At 31.1% G+C, this 19,983-nt stretch overlaps 3 protein-coding genes across 3 annotated transcripts; 1 reads left to right on the top strand and 2 right to left on the bottom strand.

Moving 5' to 3' along the window:
• Positions 1-4,012: 4,012 nt before the first annotated feature.
• Phum_PHUM262090 (uncharacterized protein) lies at positions 4,013-8,686 on the top strand (the record flags this gene model as incomplete). The annotated part of the gene is made up of 9 exons (XM_002426557.1): positions 4,013-4,100; positions 4,172-4,339; positions 6,073-6,165; positions 6,302-6,524; positions 6,634-6,757; positions 7,571-7,768; positions 7,840-8,130; positions 8,199-8,462; positions 8,531-8,686. 9 exons carry the CDS (start codon positions 4,013-4,015, stop codon positions 8,684-8,686), a joined length of 1,605 nt encoding a protein of 534 aa, XP_002426602.1.
• Positions 8,687-8,816: 130 nt separating this feature from the next.
• On the bottom strand, positions 8,817-11,075 carry Phum_PHUM262080 (Acidic mammalian chitinase precursor, putative; the record flags this gene model as incomplete). Its single annotated transcript, XM_002426556.1, has 9 exons — positions 8,817-8,957; positions 9,035-9,289; positions 9,370-9,660; positions 9,737-9,934; positions 10,012-10,135; positions 10,216-10,438; positions 10,524-10,683; positions 10,763-10,926; positions 11,003-11,075. The coding sequence occupies 9 exons, from the start codon at positions 11,073-11,075 to the stop codon at positions 8,817-8,819; spliced, it is 1,629 nt and encodes a 542-aa protein (XP_002426601.1).
• Positions 11,076-14,074: 2,999 nt separating this feature from the next.
• On the bottom strand, positions 14,075-19,518 carry Phum_PHUM262070 (uncharacterized protein; the record flags this gene model as incomplete). Its single annotated transcript, XM_002426555.1, has 12 exons — positions 14,075-14,202; positions 14,767-14,898; positions 15,023-15,314; positions 15,478-15,996; positions 16,308-16,825; positions 16,912-17,055; positions 17,139-17,327; positions 17,693-17,999; positions 18,092-18,322; positions 18,418-18,732; positions 19,119-19,274; positions 19,423-19,518. 12 exons carry the CDS (start codon positions 19,516-19,518, stop codon positions 14,075-14,077), a joined length of 3,027 nt encoding a protein of 1,008 aa, XP_002426600.1.
• Positions 19,519-19,983: the final 465 nt, after the last annotated feature.

The following is a 19,983-nucleotide window of genomic DNA, read 5'->3' as shown; positions in this document are numbered from 1 at the left end:
GCGGAGACTTAATAATAATAATAATAATAAAATTTTTGATTAACAAAAACTAAACAACAGGAAGTTAAAAGAAGTTTGAAAACGAAAAAAGTAATTTCCGGTTTTTTTTTTTCGAATCGGTCGAATCGACGCAAAAAATTCGATGATAATAATGATGAGAAGAAAGGGTTGTGACTTCGGTGAGAAGAAGGGGAGGGGAGGGGAGAAAGGGGGGAAGAAAATCGGAAAAGGAGAAAATTCGAAAAAAGGTTTTTTTTAATTATTTAAAAAAAAAAAAACGTGTGCGTGTTTGTTTGTTTGTTTTGCGTGTACGCACGCGTGTTTATTGATACATATATCAATTAGATTTTGTGCGTGACGTTTTCGTGACGTTATGACGTGAAAAAGTTTTTCTTTTAAGGTTGGCTACCTCCCCGTGTTTTTTTTTTTTCTTCCCGTTTTTTATTTTACTTATAAATAACAAAATCCGTTTCGGTTAAATGTTTTTCCTCTCTCTATCTCTTTCTTTCTCTTTCTTTTAAAAATCAACTTTTTTCTTTTCTTAACTTTTTCAACTGATTTTTATTCTCTCTCTCTCTCTCTCTCATCGTTTTTTTCTATCAAGAAAAAAAAGAGGAAGAAAAACTTTTATTTATTTATTTATTTTTTTCTTTCCCCCCCGCCTTTTCCTTTTCTTTTATTGCCTATAAATTTGCGGTTTCCACTGCTGACACTTTTTTTTTCCGGTGCTTGAACTTATTATCATTATTATTATCATTATCATCATTATTTCTTTTCTCTCTCTCTCTCTCTCTCGTTTCTCTTAAATGACCGATTATTATCATTTAATTTTCGATTTTTTTTTTTTTTTAATTGAAACGTGAGAAACTTTTGTGAGACAAAATTCGCGAAAATATAAATTCGGATTTTTAAACCGTTAAAATTTTTGGCGGGAATTTTTTTTTTAATAATAATAATAATAACAACGAGAAAAAAAAACGAAAAACTCGCAAAAAATATTTTAAATAAAAAAAAAATTTGCACGATTGAAATACTTGATCCGTTACTTCCTCACGCGTTTATAAGGTCAAATAAAAAATAATAATAATAATAATGATAATAATAATAATGATAATGATAACCTCAATTAGGTGTTAAGAATGATAATGATGATGATTTCATTTCAAGTTATTTAAATTTCAAATTTTTATTCGATCGTTAAAATTTTTCGTCAGGTACAAACAAGTTTGAAAATGTGCAAAAAAAAAAAAATTTTTTTTTTTTTTAAACGAAAACCCGTTCGACCCCTCCCTTATCCCTTCCCCTCACTCACCCTCCCTCCCCCCAGAATCCAGAGTCACGTAATTATTTTTTTTTTTATTTCGACTTTTACGTTCTGGAATTTTGGCAGGTTTAAAAAAAAAAAAAAAAGAATAAAAAAAAAATTGGCTCGAAAACAAATTTAAACACACACATCAATACGTAAATAAATAAATATTACTATTATTATTATTATTATTATTATTGTTATTTTTTTTTAAATGATTGATGTTAAATCGTTACGACGAAATCTTACTATTGAAAAAATCATAGTACGTGCTCGCAACCACCACCACCAATATCGGCACCATCGACATCACCGGCGGTCCCCCCGCCATTTTATCAGATGACATTTTCGTATACTACCTGTTTACATTATCAATTCAGGTTCGACGGACTTCGTACATGATTTCCTATCATCGCAAACGATAAAAACATTATTTATTAAAAGGTGAGAAAAAATTTTATTTATTTATGTTCATTCATTCATTTTTATTATTATTATTTTTTTCTTATTACTCAAACACATAATACAAAAATAATAATAATAATATCGTCACAATAGAGAAAAAAAATGGCGGCGGTGATAAGTATAAACGATTTTTTTATTAACAAAAAAAAATTTATTTATTTTCGTGACAAATTTTTTTTCGATTCGTTTTTCTTTTCTTTTACTCGGCGTGACGCCGCCCGACGACGATCATACGTTATCATCATCATCATCATCATCATCGTTATCATTGTAATCGTTATCGTTATCGATTTTCGGTAAATTTTGAACGGTTTACAAAAAAAAAAAATCCTCTCGAATTAATTTTACGTATAATTACGTATGAAAAACTATTAAGTTCGGATAAATTAAATTAATATCATTATTATTATTATTATTATCAGTTTTCAAGTTTTTCGGGAGATTTCCCATGGAATTTTCCATAAGAAAGGTTTAAACCGATTCCACGCGAATAAATTTCTCAATATCGGTGGTCGTTCGTTTTCTCGCACTCAATTTAAACTAATCAAAATTATTATCATCATCATCATCATCATTATCATAATCATCATCATCATTATTATTATTATTATTATCGCTAAAAAAAAACGTTGTCACCGCCATTTAATAAAACAATCGTTTGTTTCGTAATTAATAAAACATAGATGTTTTCTATTATAAACTATGAAATTTCAGGTTTGTTTGGTTGTTTGTTTGATTGCTCGTTCGGTTGTTTGTTTAATTAATTGTTTGTTTGTTTGTTTGTTTGTTTGTTTGTTTCGTCATTACAATTATTTATTTTTTAATAATTATAAATCATTTGATTTAAAAATTTAAAAATTAATTAATAAACGAAAAAAAAAAAATTTTGATAAACGATTGTAACTCTAAAAAAAAATAATAATAATAATAAATATGGCGACAAACTTTCCACGCCGCCAACCGGAAACGGATACGACTAAAAAAAAAAAAAAAGAAAAAATGACTTCTTTTTATATCATTCATACATTTTCGTCTTTTAAATTTTACTTTTCCATTTTTTCCCTCTTCCCCCCATTTTTTTTTATTCCCATTCCCATCATTTTTTTTCTTCCTTTACATTCCTCCACAATTTTTCATTCCTTTCCCCCTCCCCCCCACTACGATTCCCGTTTTCATTACAACAATTACTTAAGTGGATTCCCTTTTCGTTACGGGATTCGAAAAAAACCCGTTAAAAAAACGTTAAACGTACGCTTATTATTATTATTATTATTATTATTACTATTATTATTATTATTATTATTATTATTATTATTATTTATTAATTCAAATAATAATAATAAAACGATTATTAATTTTCATTATTATTATTATTATCGTTTGTTTGTTTGTTCGCTCGTTCGTAACCGTATTTAAAAATTATTATTTAATTTAAATGCTGTCGCATTCAGAAAAGCGTAAATAAATTTTTTTTTTTTTTTTTAAATAAATAAATCATAAAAGAAAAAAAAGAAAGAAAAGGTTAAAGAAAATTACAGTTGAAAGGTGAGTGTGTAGAAGGGGGGTGAGTGGGGGGGTGCGTGAACCCGAAAAAGAATAAAGAAAAAAATGGCGGAGGGAAAGAAGGATTAAGGGTATTTGTGACGTTTACGTGAGAATTCGTCCTTTATTTTTTACTCTTTTTTTCTTTTTGCTCAAAGATGCGTGAGTTGGGGAGGCGTGCGGGTGTGCGTGAGTGTGGGGAGTCCGTAAGCGTCAACGGAAAACGACGTGGAATTTGTTAAAATTAAAAACAAAACGTTCGCATTAAAATCCACTCATGATTTTTTAATCCGCGTATTCGTTAAGGGTTAATACCATAATCCGCCACCGTCATTACCGATGACGCCACCGTCAAATTTAAAAATGGCGGCCCGAAAATTTCGAAAAGAAAAAAATCGTTTAAATAAATAAATAAAATCATGTAAAACTCAATAATTAATTAGCAGCGCTATAAAATTTATAATTATAGCACTATAAGAAAAATTATAGTCGATTTAAAAAGCTATATAAATTTATCATATTGAAATTTAATTGAAAAAAAAAATGGCGGCGGCTTTCAATCAAGTGAAATCGTAACGGAAAAAAGCTGACCTAACGACACGTTCCACATAAATTTAGGTTGTTTGTTGTTTGTTTGTCGTTTCGCAAAACAAAACAATTAATTTCGTTTTTTTTTTTTTTTTTTACCGAACAGGTATGATGTCGCACGATAAATTACCATTATTTTTATTACTCGTCGCCATTTTTATGACGTCATCATCATTATTTGAAAAAGTTTTAGCAACGGGTGAGTGAATTCCCTTTTCTTTTTCTTTTTTCTTTTTTGATTTTTCCCGGGAAAAATTTTTTTTTTAACAGGACCGGGAAGAATAACTTGTTATTTTAGCAATTGGGCAATTTACAGACCGAATGTCGGAAGTTACAATACCGATGACGTACCTGGTAATTTGTGCACTCATGTTATTTATTCCTTTATCGGTGTCAGCAACGTGACGTGGGAAATTTTAGTTTTGGACGATGAAGTAAGTATAAAAAAAAATTCCTATTCTTCTGCCACTTCGTTTTAAAACTCAACCATACGAGTTAATTTTATTTATATCCTCTCTCTCTCTCTCTCTCTCTTTCTTTCTCTCGCCTGACTAAGACAAGTTAATCATTTAAATACATTTGAATTCATAAATTAAACTTTTTTTTTTTTATATTCCCGTCCGCCATTTTTCCTAAAAAAAAAAAATTCAAGTTTAATTTATTGTGAAATGCTATTATTATTATTATTTTGTTTTTTTTTAAAATAAACTTTACGAATTATTATTATTATTATTAAATTCAGGTATTGCAATCTTTTTTTTTTAAACTTTTTTAATTTTTTTTTTTTTAAATTAACCTAAATAATAATTTTTTTTTAAAAAAAAGTTTGTTAATTATATTTCTTATTACGGTAACAATTAAAAGAGAGAGAGAGAGAGAGACGAAGAGAGAGAGAGAGGGAGGGAGAGAGAGAGGGAGGGAGAGAGAGAAAGTTAAAATAAGATTTTTAGCATTGACAAGAAAAATGAAAAAAATGATGGATGTATATATTTTTTAAAAAAAAGTTTTTTTAGGGTCACGTGAATGGTGAAAAGGTAAAAGGTAAAAGGTCAAAAAACGAAAGAAAAATGATGATGATAATAATGATAATAATTACGGCGACTAAGTCGAATTCTATTTTATTTTAAATTATTCGCCATCGGAGAGTTATTCCCTTTTTTTTTTTTGTTTGTTTTGTTTCTTCTTTTAAGGTCGTAAATTTCATGTCCCCCTTTCGTTCCTTTCTTTCCTATCCCTACTTCCTTTCCCCTATTTCTACTTCCTTTTCGAATCTTTCTATTCCTACGAATCCCGAATTTTACCCGAAAGAAAAAAAAAGTTCATTTTCTCTCGATCGCATCAATCTTCGAAATCACTTATTTTCTTTTTTTTTTTTTTTTGTAATACATTGAAAGGTTTAAATTAATTGATGGTACTTTTTTGGGGGTAGAAGAGAGGAGGGAAGGGAGGGGGGTTTTTAGTCGTCCTTTTTTAGTGATTCAAATAACGTGGTTATTTTTTAGTTTTCTTGTATGATTCCTTTAACACGGTTTCCACTAACCCGATGATTAATTAATTATTTTGTTTTAACATTGTTTGCTTCTTTCCTATTAAAATATCATTGTCATAATAATAATAATAGTAATGAAGATGATGATGATGATGATGGTTGAGGTGATGGTGGTGGTGGTTATAACGATGGTGGTAGTGGTGATGCTGATGCTGATTTTAATAAAATAGTGCCAGGTGGTAGTGCTAATGCTGACGTTGATTATGATGCTGATGATGGTGGTAATGATAGTACTGATGATGATGATGATGGTTGTGGTGGTGGTAGTGATGATAATGATGATGATGAGGATGATGAGGATGATGCTTGTGACGATGATGATGAGGATGATGAGGATGATGCTTGTGACGATGATGATGAAGACGATAGTGGTGGTAGCGGTAGTGGTAGTGATGATGAAGACGATGATAGTAATACTTGCGATGATTATGACGACGTTGTTGACGGTTGTAGTAATGCTGATGATGATGATGATGATGGTGTTGGTGGTGGTGGTGGTGATGATGTTGATGATCATTATAATTAATTATTATAAAAACTATTTTTCAGAACGACGTAAAAAACAAAGGATTTAAAAATTTTGTAAATTTAAAAAAAAAATATCCAAAACTCCACGTGTCAGTCGCTGTAGGAGGTTGGGGAGAAGGAGGTAAAAAATATTCAGAAATGGTCAGCGTGAAAGCACGAAGAAAAACATTTATAAAAAGCGTCGTAGGTAATATATTTACTATTATTATCATTATAATAATAATAATAATAATTTTGATAACACTGACAGAAACTTTATTTATTTATTTATAAAAAAAAAAATTTCGATTGTGTTATTATTATTATTGTTATTTTTTTTCTAGAATTTATGAACGAATTTAATTTCGATGGATTCGATTTAGATTGGGAATATCCAGGTGCATCCGATAGGGGTGGAAAATTTTCCGATAAAAATAATTTTTTTTATTTCGTACAAGAATTAAGAAAATCATTCGATAGAGAAGGAAAAGGTTGGGAAATCACAATGGCCGTTCCCGTCGCAAAATTTCGTTTAAACGAAGGCTACCACGTACCTGAATTATGCCAGTTGGTTTAATCACGTGAATAATTTAATAAGAAAATAGAAAAAAAAAATTTTATTTCTTTTCCCTTCGAACCCCCTTCACCGTTCGATTTAAAATTTTTTTTTTTTTAGAAACATGAACGCCGTTCACGTCATGACTTACGATCTGAGAGGAAATTGGGCTGGTTTTGCTGACGTTCACAGTCCCCTTTATAAAAGACCACACGATCAGTGGGGATACGAAAAACTTAACGTCGTGAGTATAAATAATAATAATATTAACTTGTCATAGCGTTCTAAAAACAATTCGAAAAAAAACCGTTACGATTGATAATAATAATGATAATTGTTTTTTTTTCCTTTTTTTTGCCCGCTCGATTAATTTCTTTTTCCGAAAAGTTCTTTTTTTTCCACAACTTTCAAATCTTTTAATCCGCCAAAAAAAATTAAAAATGTCGTTCGTCACAATGATAATAATAATAATAATAATAATAATAATAATAATAATAATGATAATAATGATAATGATAACGAAGCAAAAAAAAAATCAATTAAAGATTTAAGTGCACGCATAAATTTTCTTTTTTTTTTCTCGTCCTCGTCGCCGTCGTTTTTGTTTTTGTTTCTACTGTTGTTTGTTGTTTGTTGTTGTTTTGTTTTTATATTTAAAATCCTTTTGAAAATCCTTCGAGTAAACAAATTTGTTTGTTGTTTTACTTAAGTAAAATTATAAAAACAAGTACAGAAAGTAATTTATATATCCATAATTTTTTTTTTTTTTCAAACAACAAAAACTTTTAAAAACTGACTTAAATTTCTTTCCCCCCATCCCTCCCTCCCTCCTTCCCTCATCCCGATTACTTAAAAAATCAATCAATCGTTCGATGATGATAATAATAATAATAATGATATTATTTTTAAATCGAAAAAAAAAAACAGAAAGTAGGGAAGGAAAAAAATTTTTTAAATTTCCCTGTAAGGTGATGATCGATTTATCGACGAGGAATCGTTTGTTTCGTTTGTTTTACAACAAATCAACTCGATTTAAAAAGAATTTTTTTTTTCCTAGAACGATGGTGTTCAACTTTGGGTCGATTACGGTTGTCCGCCGGAAAAATTAATTGTCGGTATACCATTTTACGGTCGTACCTATAAACTAAGTGCCGGTAATACAAATTTCAATTTGGGTACTTATATAAATAAAGAAGCCGGCGGTGGTGATGCAGGACCGTATACGGATGCAAAAGGAACTTTGGCTTATTACGAAGTTTGTTTTTTTATTATTTACTATCCTGTTATTTTTAATAATAATAATAATAATGATGATTGTTTTTATAGATATGTTGGGCTTTTAAAAATGAAGCGGATTGGATAGAAAAATGGGATGATGTCGGTTTGTGTCCTTATGCGTACAGAGAAAGGAATTGGGTGGGTTACGAAAATGAAAAATCGATACAATATAAAATGGATTGGATAAAGAAAAAAGGTTATGGAGGTTCCATGATTTGGTCCATAGACATGGACGATTTTCAAGGATTGTGCGGACGTAAAAATCCACTTATTAATTTAATATATAAAAATATGAAAGATTACGTGGTTCCAAAATCGAACGTTATCACGACGCCAAGGGTGAGAATAATTAAAATTAACCACGAATTTTTATTTATAGTAATAATAATAATAATAACCGATTTCAGCCGGAATGGGATAGGCCTCCTAGCACGACACCTGATATAGAGGAAGATATAACTACGACGAAAAAACCGACGACGACGATGGTTACAAACACATCGTCGGATATGGATTTCGATACTGCGACAGAGGATCAAACAACGACGCCACCTTACGCAACGATAATAACAACAGCGGAAACGACAACGGATAGTAACGAAGAAAATTACGTATTTAATTCAGAATGTTCAGAAGATCAAGATTTCATTCCACACGAAGATTGTGACAAGGTAAAAAAAAAATTTTCCACACCCAAATGATTAAAAAAATTTACCGATTGTTTGTTTGTTTGTTGCAGTATAAAAGATGCGTTTTTGGTAAACCTGTAACATTTACATGCAAACACAACACTGTTTGGGTACAATCACGACAAACGTGCGATTATTCATTTAATGCCGACAGACCTGAATGTAAACTGAAAAAAAGTAAAAAAATATTTTCCAGTACAAAATAAAAATTATTTATTTATTAATTTATGTATTTTTAATTTATACGTATATTTATATATATATATTTGTGAATAATAAAAAAAAACCGTTAAATTTTTTTTTTTTGAATTATCTAAATCCAAATCAATGAAAAAATTAATTCGGTGTTGGTGGATAATCCCAACATTCTAAACGATCCGCATTATAGGGAAAATCACATGTTTTAAAACTTTGAACCCAAACCGTACCTTCGGGACAATCGAACTTTACAGGTTTGTAATGGTCACACATGTAAAACTTTAATAAAAAATAAAATTTGTTATCACGAGTGCTGATAAGATTTAAGTTGGTGATAATAAAAATTTTTACATTACCTTGTCGCAATCGGGATGTGGAGTAAAATCACCACCGTTTCTACAATCTTCGACGGCACTTTCCGGTGGTACATCCTCAGGTTCGGTTGTCGGTTCTGGTTCCGTCGGATACCATTCGGTTGTTGTTGGAAGTTCTGTTTCTCCTGGGTAATCCGTTTGTACGGTCGTTGGTAAATCCGTTACGGATGGATTCGATGTCGATAATGTTGTCGAATCGTAACCCGAGGTTGTCGTCACTGGTTTTTGCCAATCCGGCTAAAAAAAATAATTTTTTATCATCAATACCAAAACCTACATGTCGCCACCACCTACGTAATTCTCTTTTGTATTCTTACACGGTCAGGAGTCGTTAAATTAGAATCAGGTACTGTGTAATTTTCAAGGCTTCTGTGTACGGCATTCAAAAGCGGATATTCCTTTCCGCAAACACCGTTAAAATCATCTAAATCCAAAGACCAAACCATGGCACCCAAATATCCTTTTAATTTGAGCCAATTCATTTTAGCCACAACGGATTCTTCGTTTTCGTAACCGACCCAATTGTGTCCTTTGTATGTGTATGGGCAAAGGCCTAAACGATCCCATTTTTTTGTCCAACCTTTTTCACTTTTGTGTGCCAAACAAATCTGCGGGAAAAAAAAGGCATAATTTTTAAAATCTCCATCATTAAAATCAAAATTTTGAAAAAAAGGTTCGACTCACTTCATAATAAGACAAAGAACCTTTTTCTTTCGTGAAAGGTCCAGCATCTCCACCGCCAGCTTCTTTATTTATCCACGTACCAGGATCTCGATTTGTATTACCAAATCCAAGATTATAAGTTCTTCCGTAAAAAGGTACACCGACTACGAGTTTATCACGTGGGCAACCGGATTCTTCCCACAATTGCATACCGTCTTTCTAAAAAATTGAATTTATCGTCCCGTTTTTAACTTCCGGTAGTTTCAACAGTACGAAATCATTTTCCTTATACTCACAACATTCAAATATTTAAATGCCCATTTATCGTGTGGTCTTTTAAAAAGAGGACTGTGAACGTCAGCAAAACCAGCCCAATTTCCTCTTAGATCATAAGTCATGGCATGTACGGCATCGACGAGTCTACAAACGGAAAAAAAAAAATTTTTTCTGGTATTTTCCAAAAAATAAAAATAAAAAATCAAGAAAAAAAAATTTCTTACTTGCATAATTCAGGTACGTAATAACCTTCATCGAGTCTAAATTTAGCAACGGGTACGGCAAGTGTCAAATTCCAAAATTTACCCTCCAAATCGAAAGCTCTCCTTAATTCTTCGACGAAATAAAAGAAATTTTGTTTGTCGGAAAAACTACCACCTCTATCGAGTGCACCTGGATATTCCCAATCGAGATCCAAACCGTCAAATTCGTACCTGTTTAAAAAATCTAGTACAAAAATTTTTTTTTTTTAATTAAAATAAATCATTTTTATGAAAATGAAAATAAAATTCTAGAACATTCTAAAACTCACCTACAACGCTTTTAACAAAAACGTTTCTTCTTTCTTTAACCGATACCAATTCCGAATATTTTTTTCCACCTTCTCCCCAACCTCCAACAGCAACGGAAACTCTTAAATCCGGATTTTTTGTTTTTAAATTTTTTAATTTTTCAAATTGATTGTTAGCAACCTGACACAAACAAACAAACAAATGCATGACATCATTCACGTGAATTATTTTAAATAATTCCAGACTTCTCCAGACTTACGAATTTATCCAGAACGTCAAGTTCCCACGAAGTATTGTTTAATCCAACAAAGGAATAAACGACATCCGTACATTTATCGGCTGGAATGTTTTCCACGTCGAATTTTCCTTTTCCTTCCCGATAAACCGACCAACTTCCATAATAACAAACGATTCTTTTTTTGGCTATAATTAATATCAAATTATTTAATGACTCCTCCTCCTACCCCCCCCCCAAAAAAAATGTTTGGTGTTAACGTACTTGCATCGGATTCGAAAAAGAACGAAGCAACGACAAACGTTAGAAAAATTAAAAATTCAAAAAAATTTTTCATTTTCGATGAAAATTTATTAACGTGCAAACATATTATTTACACACTCCAGTTTTATTTTATTTTTTTATCCAGTAATGCAAAAAAGAACAAACGACAGCGTCAGCGACAGCAATGGAAAATTTAAAACGATAAATTATAAAGGTTGGCTCTTACTAAAGATTAAATAAAATTTTCACAATTATTTAAAGTCCAGATCGTTTAAAGATTAGCACTGATAACGCGACGACAACAACGACAACGACAACAACAACCAAAAAAAAAAAATGACCGTAAAAAAAAAAAGATTTTTTTAAAGTATTCAGACAAATTTTATTATCAGTGAGTGTGATTGATAAGATTTATTCGTTACGAATCAAAAAAAAAAATATTTTTTTTCCTGATGTTCCTGTTTGTTGTTCGATAGTCTACAAACCCATTTGTATCGTTTGTAAATAGCAACAACAACCAAAACAATTTTTTTTTGCAATTTCATTCCAGCGGGGTAAAATTTTTGACAACATCGTTTGTCCAGCTGTGATGATAATTTTTTAGTTTTTCACGTCGGCAAATTAAACTAGACACTCCAGCGATTATTTAATAACCGCTTCAAATTCATTTCCATGCTTAAATTTGTCCAAAATTTTCCAGGACTTTCGAAATTCCAGGTTCGTTAATTTTTTTTTCAATCGAAAATTGTCGAAAAAAAATTTTAAACCGGCTCCCTCTTATAAATTTTACTCGATATTATTATTATTATTATTAATCATCATCGAATTAAATTTTAAACAGAATCATCATCATTATTATTATTAAAATTATCATTATTATCATCGATTAGCAAAAAAAAAAAAATAAATAAAAATATACGATAAAAGTAATAAAAAAAAAAAAAATTGCATGGAAATGTCGTCGTGTTATTTATTTATTGATAAAATTTTATTATCATCATCATCATCATTATTATTATTAATATTATTATTATTATTATTATTATTATTGATTGATTGATCGATAAAAAAAAAATTAAATATCACTACCGCATTACTTTTTTTTAAAGACAATTTATTATAGCGTCGTCGAAAAATCAGAAAATCATTTTTGTAAAATTTATTCAAATCGATTTTCCCGCGTTTTTATTTTAAAAAATTTTTTTCGCGCCATTTTTTTTAAATTTTCATTTTATTAAAAATATTAGCCACCGTTATGAGTAATGCATAAAAAATTAATCTTTAAACCTTATTTACGTCATCGTAATAATATTAAATTTAATCCTTTCAAATAATAATCGATGATGATTTTTTTAATTAAACAAATTATCGATCGATTGATCGATCAATCGATTTATCGAATCGATTTTTTCGATTTAAATAAATTTCGTCGTTATTTCTTTCACGTTGTAATTAATATGAATTAATCTCACACACACACGCACACATTTTTTAAATAAAAAAATTTTTTTTTTATATTTTAATAAATTATTAACGTAATTAAAAAAAATACTTTTTTAAAATTTTGTCGTCTGCTTTTTATGATAAATAAATAAATAAACAAATAAATAAATAATCTATCAATCATAGCAGTAAAAAATCATTTTAAAAAAAAAAATTCATTGCGTTTTCAAATTTTTATTAATTTTAACGCCTCGCAACTACATTAAACTATTTACTATTATCATCATCATCATTATCATTATTATCATTATCAGTATTATCATCATTATTATTGCTTAAAAACAAAAATCGTACGTTTGAAAAAAAAAAAAAAACGGAGAAGGAAGAAAAAGAAAAGAAAAGAAAAGAAAAGCAGACGAATGAACAACGCAATTTATTTATTTATTTTTTTTTTTAGCAGACGACAAAACGGAAATAAATAAATAATAATAATATTTTCCTTTTAAACGAAAGAATATCGAAGTTTAAAATCTAATCGAAATCTATTTTTCCTTTTGTTATCGATCGTTCCTAAATAAATTTAAATACCTTCTTGGAACCCAAAAAAAAAACAATTGTTATCTACAAAATTTTTTTTTTTTATTTGTTTAAACAAATAATAATAATAATAATAATTAAAATCTACTTTTTATTTATTTATTGATTTATTTACTATTATAATTTAAATTATGCGATAATAATAATAATAATAAACATTTTTTTCATTTTTTTTTTGTTTTTTTTTTCATAATTTAAAGTTTTTTATATTTATATTTATATATATATATATATATATAAAATATTTATATCGTCGTATTCGATAAGCAATGTACAGTAAAAAAAATTATTATTAATAATAATAATAATAGTAATAATAATAATTAAAAGTTCGCACACACATCATCAGTCGATTGACATAAAAACAAAAAAAATTTTCCCCCCGAAATTTTCATCAAATTTGATGATAAATTAAATTCATTGCTTTCGTTTTTTGGCACGTTTTTGGAAAAAAAAAAAAAAATTCTTCCAAGCAAATGATTGGAATGATTGACTGATTGATTGACTGACTGATTAATTCCGCTCCGGAATTTAAAAAAAAAAAAAAAACAAAAAAAAAAACAAAAAAAAATTCATGGAATTTTTAAATTTTTGTTCTTTTTTTCTTTTTTTTTTCTTTCTTTTTTTTCTTCGTGAAAATTTTTTACGTTTTTCTTTTTCCACGTCGCGTTTTTTTTTCTTTTTCGGCTAAGTAATAATAATGATAATAATGATAATAATAAATAAAAACCCTGTTGATAATTTTGAGCAAAATTGAATTTTTTTTTTTTAAATTTTTTTTAAATTTTTTAAATAATTTTTTCGTTTTTTTCTTCCCCCCAACACCGTCACCCGTCGTTGTTTCCCCCCATCATCATCATCATTATTATTATTAGTATTATTATTATTATCATCGCGAAAAAATGAATAAGAAAAAAATAAAATAAAAGCGACGCGATCGTTTAAAAACGTTTAAGGTTCAGGCACTTTTTCGTTTATTTTCTTTCTCTTTCTTTCTCACACGTCGTTCTCACATTTTTTTTTTTTTTTTTTTCACGTGAAAAAATTATCTCTCTGTTGGTAGAGTGGTAACGGTTGAACCGGAGATAAATCATCGTAATCTTGATCGTTGATAAAATTTTTTTCATCGTACGACAACGGAAGGGAAGCCATCGCTTTAACTGAAACAAAACGAAATAAATTTTTTTTTCCTCATATGACGTCACTTCCTGTTTAAAAATCACACTAATTTCTATATTTAAATGCAAAGCTGAGAATTATAAAAAACAAAAACATGCAAAAACTTATAAGCAAAATAAAATAAAAACAAAACAAAAGAAACAAACCTTTTTCTATGTTTTTTTTTTTTAAATAAAATTTTAATTTATTTAATTAACGTTGCAAAAGCTCCAAAACGTGGAATTTTGAATTCTCGCACAAGCACACACACGCACACACGCACACGCACACATTTAGCAACGGAAAAACATATTTAGCAAAGCTCTCTCTCTCTCTCTCTCTCTTTCTCTATTCCTGTTGGTGAGAGGATGCTGTTATCGAACCTACAGATAAATTATAATCAATCGCTTTTTGTTTACAAAAAAAAAAAAAAATTATAATATTTATCATTATTATCAACTAAAAAACAATAACAAAAACAAACAAACAAACAAATCGATAATAAATCGATAAATAAAACGTGCAAAATTGTGACAATTTTTTTTTTTTTATTTATTATAGTTTACCCGCGACTAATTTACTCTTTTCCATGACTTGTTGAGCGAGAATTTGATTCAATTCTAATAAATGTTCCCTTTGTTTTTTTTCTTCTTCCACTTTTTTCCTTATCGTGCAACTTTTCTTTTCTTCTTCCACGCCTTTTTTTTTTTGCAAAAGTTTTAAAAGAAAAAGAAAAAAGAAAAAGTTACCATTTTTTGTAAAAGAGTTTTATTTATTTAACGTTAACCGGAAATGAATTTTTTTTTTTTTTAAGTTGTTTACCTGTGCTAAGATCTGGTGTCGATAGTGCCGTCGTTTCCGATAACATTTTCCTTATGCTTTCCGCTTTTCTAAATCTTTGCATTTGTTCTTCCGCCGTGAGCGTGGGCTCTTGTTCCGGTATGTACCTCTCGGGTATCAATATTTTATTCGGAGTTCCCAATATGTTATCGATCGTGCTTTCGTTGTATTTTAAATCTTTGTGATTCATCGTCGATCTCACAACATCCGGTGCGTTCATCCTTGGCCTAAGAGCTCTTTCCATATCTAGATCGTCTCTCGATCTTGCCGAGCCCTGAGAACGAAACAATAAAAAATAATTGATTTTGACGAAAAAGTAAAAATGGGAAAGAAATGAGTAACGATGAACAAACAGCAACATGGTTGAGCAACAACAGAAAAGCACTATGCCAACAAACAAACAAACAAACAACCCGAAACACACATTTAGTACGTACCATTTTTGAAAATTGATTTTCGTTTTCCGTTACGTGTCGAATGTTCGACACGGTGTGATGTCGACGTTTTTCCTTTCTTATCTGTCTACGATTTCCCTGTCTCCGTACCGGATTTCCAGACATTTCCAAAATGATTTCTCTTGCTGCTTCGCTTTGGTAAACCGGCGACAATTGAGGACTGTTTTCATCGTTTAAATAATAATTGGATGATCCGAAAAGTTGTTCTCTCGCCGTCAACGGTCGGCAACCCTCGGAATTTTTCCCTTTTTTTTCATCGAACCTTTGATCTTTTTGATCCGGTTCGATTTTTAAACCTCTCGTGACTTGTGCCGGACCGCAACTCTCGTTCATGACGTACGATTTTGCCGGATCTGAACTTTTCTGATATAAACGACCACCGGAAGTGTTGTTGTATTCGCTCTGATTCGCAGAGTAAAGGTTGTAATTTTTACTCGGACTATCAACGCGAGGACTGTTCGGTCCGCTTTCGCTTCCGCTTCCTTCTTGATTATTTTCAAACTAATTTTCAAGCAACAAACAATACAATTAACAATACAGAAGCAAGCAAAAAACGATAAAGAAAACAAACAAACAAACAAGCACATGTATGAAGGAACGAAAAAAAAAAAAATGAATGCGGGAAAACCAAAATGGCTACCAAAAAAAAAAAAAAAAACATTTTAAATGTTTTTTTTATCCTCTTTTTGGAAGTACCGTTTTACAAAAAAAAATTGTTTGTTTAATGAAGAGGAACAACAAAAAAGCAACAACAACGACAACGACAACAACAAAATGACAAAACAAAAAAAAGAGATATAAACGATACTAACCCGAACTCGATTTCTTTTCGTCGTAACGTTTCTCATTTCCGGTGGTTTGTTGTCGTACCTGTTTGGTACGACGACGTTTTTACCAAAACCTCTTGGCAGCGACATTGATTTTTTATTTTGATTAATGCCGACGGACGACGGATCGGTGTCGACGACTAAAATTTCATCTCCGTGATTTCCCAAATTTTGAAACAGGAAATGATTTTTCGAATTATTGTAATTTAAATAAACGTCTTCATTGTCATCCGGTACCATTCCGTAATCTTCGAGTACTTCTTTTCCGGCGTACATCGAAGAATTGTAGACGGGATGATCGTAGGACGCGGAAGATTCTTCTTCGACTCTTCCCAATCCGTACCCGTCGTTTTCATCAATGACGGACACTCTTTTGGCAACGGCAACGTTTCCTATGGGTATACCAATATTTCCGCTTCTGTCTCGATCTCTTTGACGTCTCTCCGACTCACGTTTAACGATTCTCACAGTTTTTATTTCCTGTTTTTCCCGCGGTATGATTCCTGCATTAAAGTAAAATTCAATTAGCGACGACGTTGTCGATAATCGAACAAACGGTAATCCATCATCCGTTTGTTTTTTAATTTACCATAGAAACGTTTCATTCTTTCGTCTGCTTCACTCAGTTCAACCGGAGTGCAATACGATGATTTGTTTTGATTTTCTTCTTCGGACGATTGGAGTGTCGTCATTCTCGTTGGACTCCTCATACCTTCTTCGACGGCGGCGGCATCTGCAAACACACATAATTTTTTTTTTTTGTTTTATCATCGCAATTATTATTATCATTATTATTAAATAGATTAATAAAGTTACTCTGACTGACTGACTGACCCTTTTTACTCTCGGTGTTAATATACATGGGAGTTGTGCTTCTAGAACTTGCAGAATTGGCTGGTTGTTGCCGACTCTGCCGATTGGTAACTTGATTTTCAACTCCGACATCTTGCGTTATGAGCAAATCTAAATCTGTTTCTAACCAAGTCGCGCTAGATTTTTTTTTCCCTTTAAAACACAAATTTTTTTTTTTTTTATTTAAAACTCTGTAAAAATTTATCAAACGAAAATTAATTAAAACAACAAATGTGCGGGAGTGCGCGCGTGTTAAAAAGCGTTATAATCAAGCCGTCGGGGGGGGGGGGGGTAAACTCAAAAATGCTGTGGGGAAAATTTGACTCGAGCAAAAAAAAACTCAAAAAAAAAAATTGGAAAATTTCGAAATGTAATCATTCAAATATAATATCATGCCTGCACGCACCCACGTGTGTGCGGGTGTGCACGTGCGTTAAAAAATTATCAAAAAGGGTAAAAAAACAAACGAAAAAACTAAGTAATAATAATAATAATTGTTGAACATTTTTTTTATTTACCAGGTATGGGTCCAGCTCCGGCAACTCCCGTGGGACCAGGACGAATCTGTTGGACTAAAGTGTCATTTTTTTCAGTTAATTGTTTGACTTGAGCGCTCAATTCGTGCCTCTGCCTTTGCAGATCACCGACAAGTTGCTGAACTCTCCTCAGCTCAGCTTCCAAAGCTGCCGTGGTACTCAAAGTTGCAGACTCGGGTAGGAGAGGAACGGAATTTCTACTGTTGACTCTACTCGCTTGAAGTTTTTGACGGAGTATGACCAATTCTTGTTCCAACCGTGCATTTTCCGCGACCGTTTCTTCGAGTTTCTAAAACAAAAAAAAAAAAAAAATATGTCAGACGCGCCGAATGGACGGACATTTCCATTCCGAAAAAAAATATAGAATGTTCGTTCTATCACCTTTGAATTGTGTGCCAACAACAGCCTCACTCTGCTCAATTCTTTCTCTATCAATTTCTGCTGTTTCCTGTATCTGTCAACTTCGACCGGATTGCTCCGATTCACTTGTAATTTATGTCTCAAACCGCCCAAAGCTTTTTCCAATAATTCTTTGTCTTGTTGCAATATGTGAAGAGTACCCGATTCTTCTTGCAAGAGTCGATCGAGTTTATACAACTGTTGAACTTTTGCCTAAAAAAATGTTATCATTATTATTATTACTCCTACTACCAGACGAAGTTTTGACAAGTTTTCCGTGTCACTAGATCGGGAAAAAGCTTGCAAACCTGTAGCTGTCCGTGATCCGAACTCAACCTGTCCCAGTCTCTCCTTTCTTCCGCCAACAATCTTTGCTCTTGTACTTTTTGATTGAATTCTAATTTTTCTCTCACCGTCGGACTGTCTTCGAAACCCAAACTTCCGTTGTACACGTGATTGTTTCCTTTGTAAAGAGATCCTAATTTGACCATGTTGTCGACTAGATTAACTAGGGGTTTCCCCTTTTCGTATTGTTTTTCCAATTCCAACAAATGTTTTTTTAACTTTTCCAATTTTCTTATGTGTTCCATACGTTTCGGAGTATCCAATTCCGAGAGTCGAGCCTACAAATAAAAATTCCTTATTATTACCATTAATAATTGTTTGTTGTATTGTTTTTTAAATAGATAGAACAAACAACAACGACAACAAGGAAGAAAAAAGAAAATTATTAATGAAAAATTTTGAAAAAAAAGCAATTAAACAGTTAATTTCACACCTAAAAACCCAGAAAAATGTTATGTTGCCAAAGTCACGCATCGGATAATCCGTTACTAATGAGTAACAACAACCACAACAAACGTATCGTTTGTTGTTTGTTAGTTTTTTTTTTTTTTTTTTGTTAAAAAAATAGAAGGAAAACCGTTCGAGTGTGAAAGAACTGAACGTGTATTATGTTTGTGTTAGTTCGGTTAGTTTGGTTTAGTTTGGTTTAGTTTTTTTTCTTGACCTGTTCTTCGATTTCGATGTGACACGATTCCATGGCTTTACAAACGCTGGCACTTTGTCGCCTCAACTGTATGAGCAACAAAACGAGTTCTTCGTGAGTACGACCTAACAATTCACCCGCTGATACGTCTAAACCCCAAGGATTCGTGGTTGTTTTCTGATTGATTCGGGTGGGAAATCAAAAAAAAAAAAAAAAAAAAAAAATTATTTCTTTCTGCATCCCTACCTTCCTTCCTTCCCCTTCTCTCTCATTCATTTTCTTCAAACCTTCTCTCTCTTTATCTCTCGGGAGGGAAATTTTTTACCTTTTTCACGACGTTTTCTTTTCCGACGTAACGTCCGTCTGACATTTCGATTCCTCTCGACATCGGTGAACCACCGCCGTGAACAGATTGTGACATTCCTCCCGTGGTTTTGTTTATTGGCAAAGATCCGCAATTTCTCGAATAACCTCCACTCGACCCAACCCCTCCTCCTCCTCCTCCTCTTTCTCCCATTTTTCGTTCTTGGTATTGATCCACGTAATAATTTATATCGTTTAGTGATTTTCCTCTTTCCGAAGAGTTATTAATAAGATTACCATCTGTAAAATTACCGGGTTTTTCGATGAGCGAATTCGTTTTTTACCATCGGAAAAAAACCGTAACGTTGTTATCGATAACGGTAAGTTATTAACGAAAAAAAAAAAAATTTTCCATTTTATCACTCGTTCGAACCCCCGTTTTTTTTATTACCCGTTAATAAAATAATAATAATAATAATTTTATCGACGCTCGTAATAATAAAAATAAATAAAAAAATAAATTTATTTATAATCGATATCGTCGCGTTTCACAAAATTGTAAAAAATGTAAAAAACAAACCTC

Source organism: Pediculus humanus, genomic scaffold (assembly GCF_000006295.1).
Source record: "Pediculus humanus corporis 1103172107635 genomic scaffold, whole genome shotgun sequence".
NCBI classification, from domain to species: domain Eukaryota; kingdom Metazoa; phylum Arthropoda; class Insecta; order Psocodea; family Pediculidae; genus Pediculus; species Pediculus humanus.
This window is presented reverse-complemented; position numbering and strand designations above follow the sequence as displayed.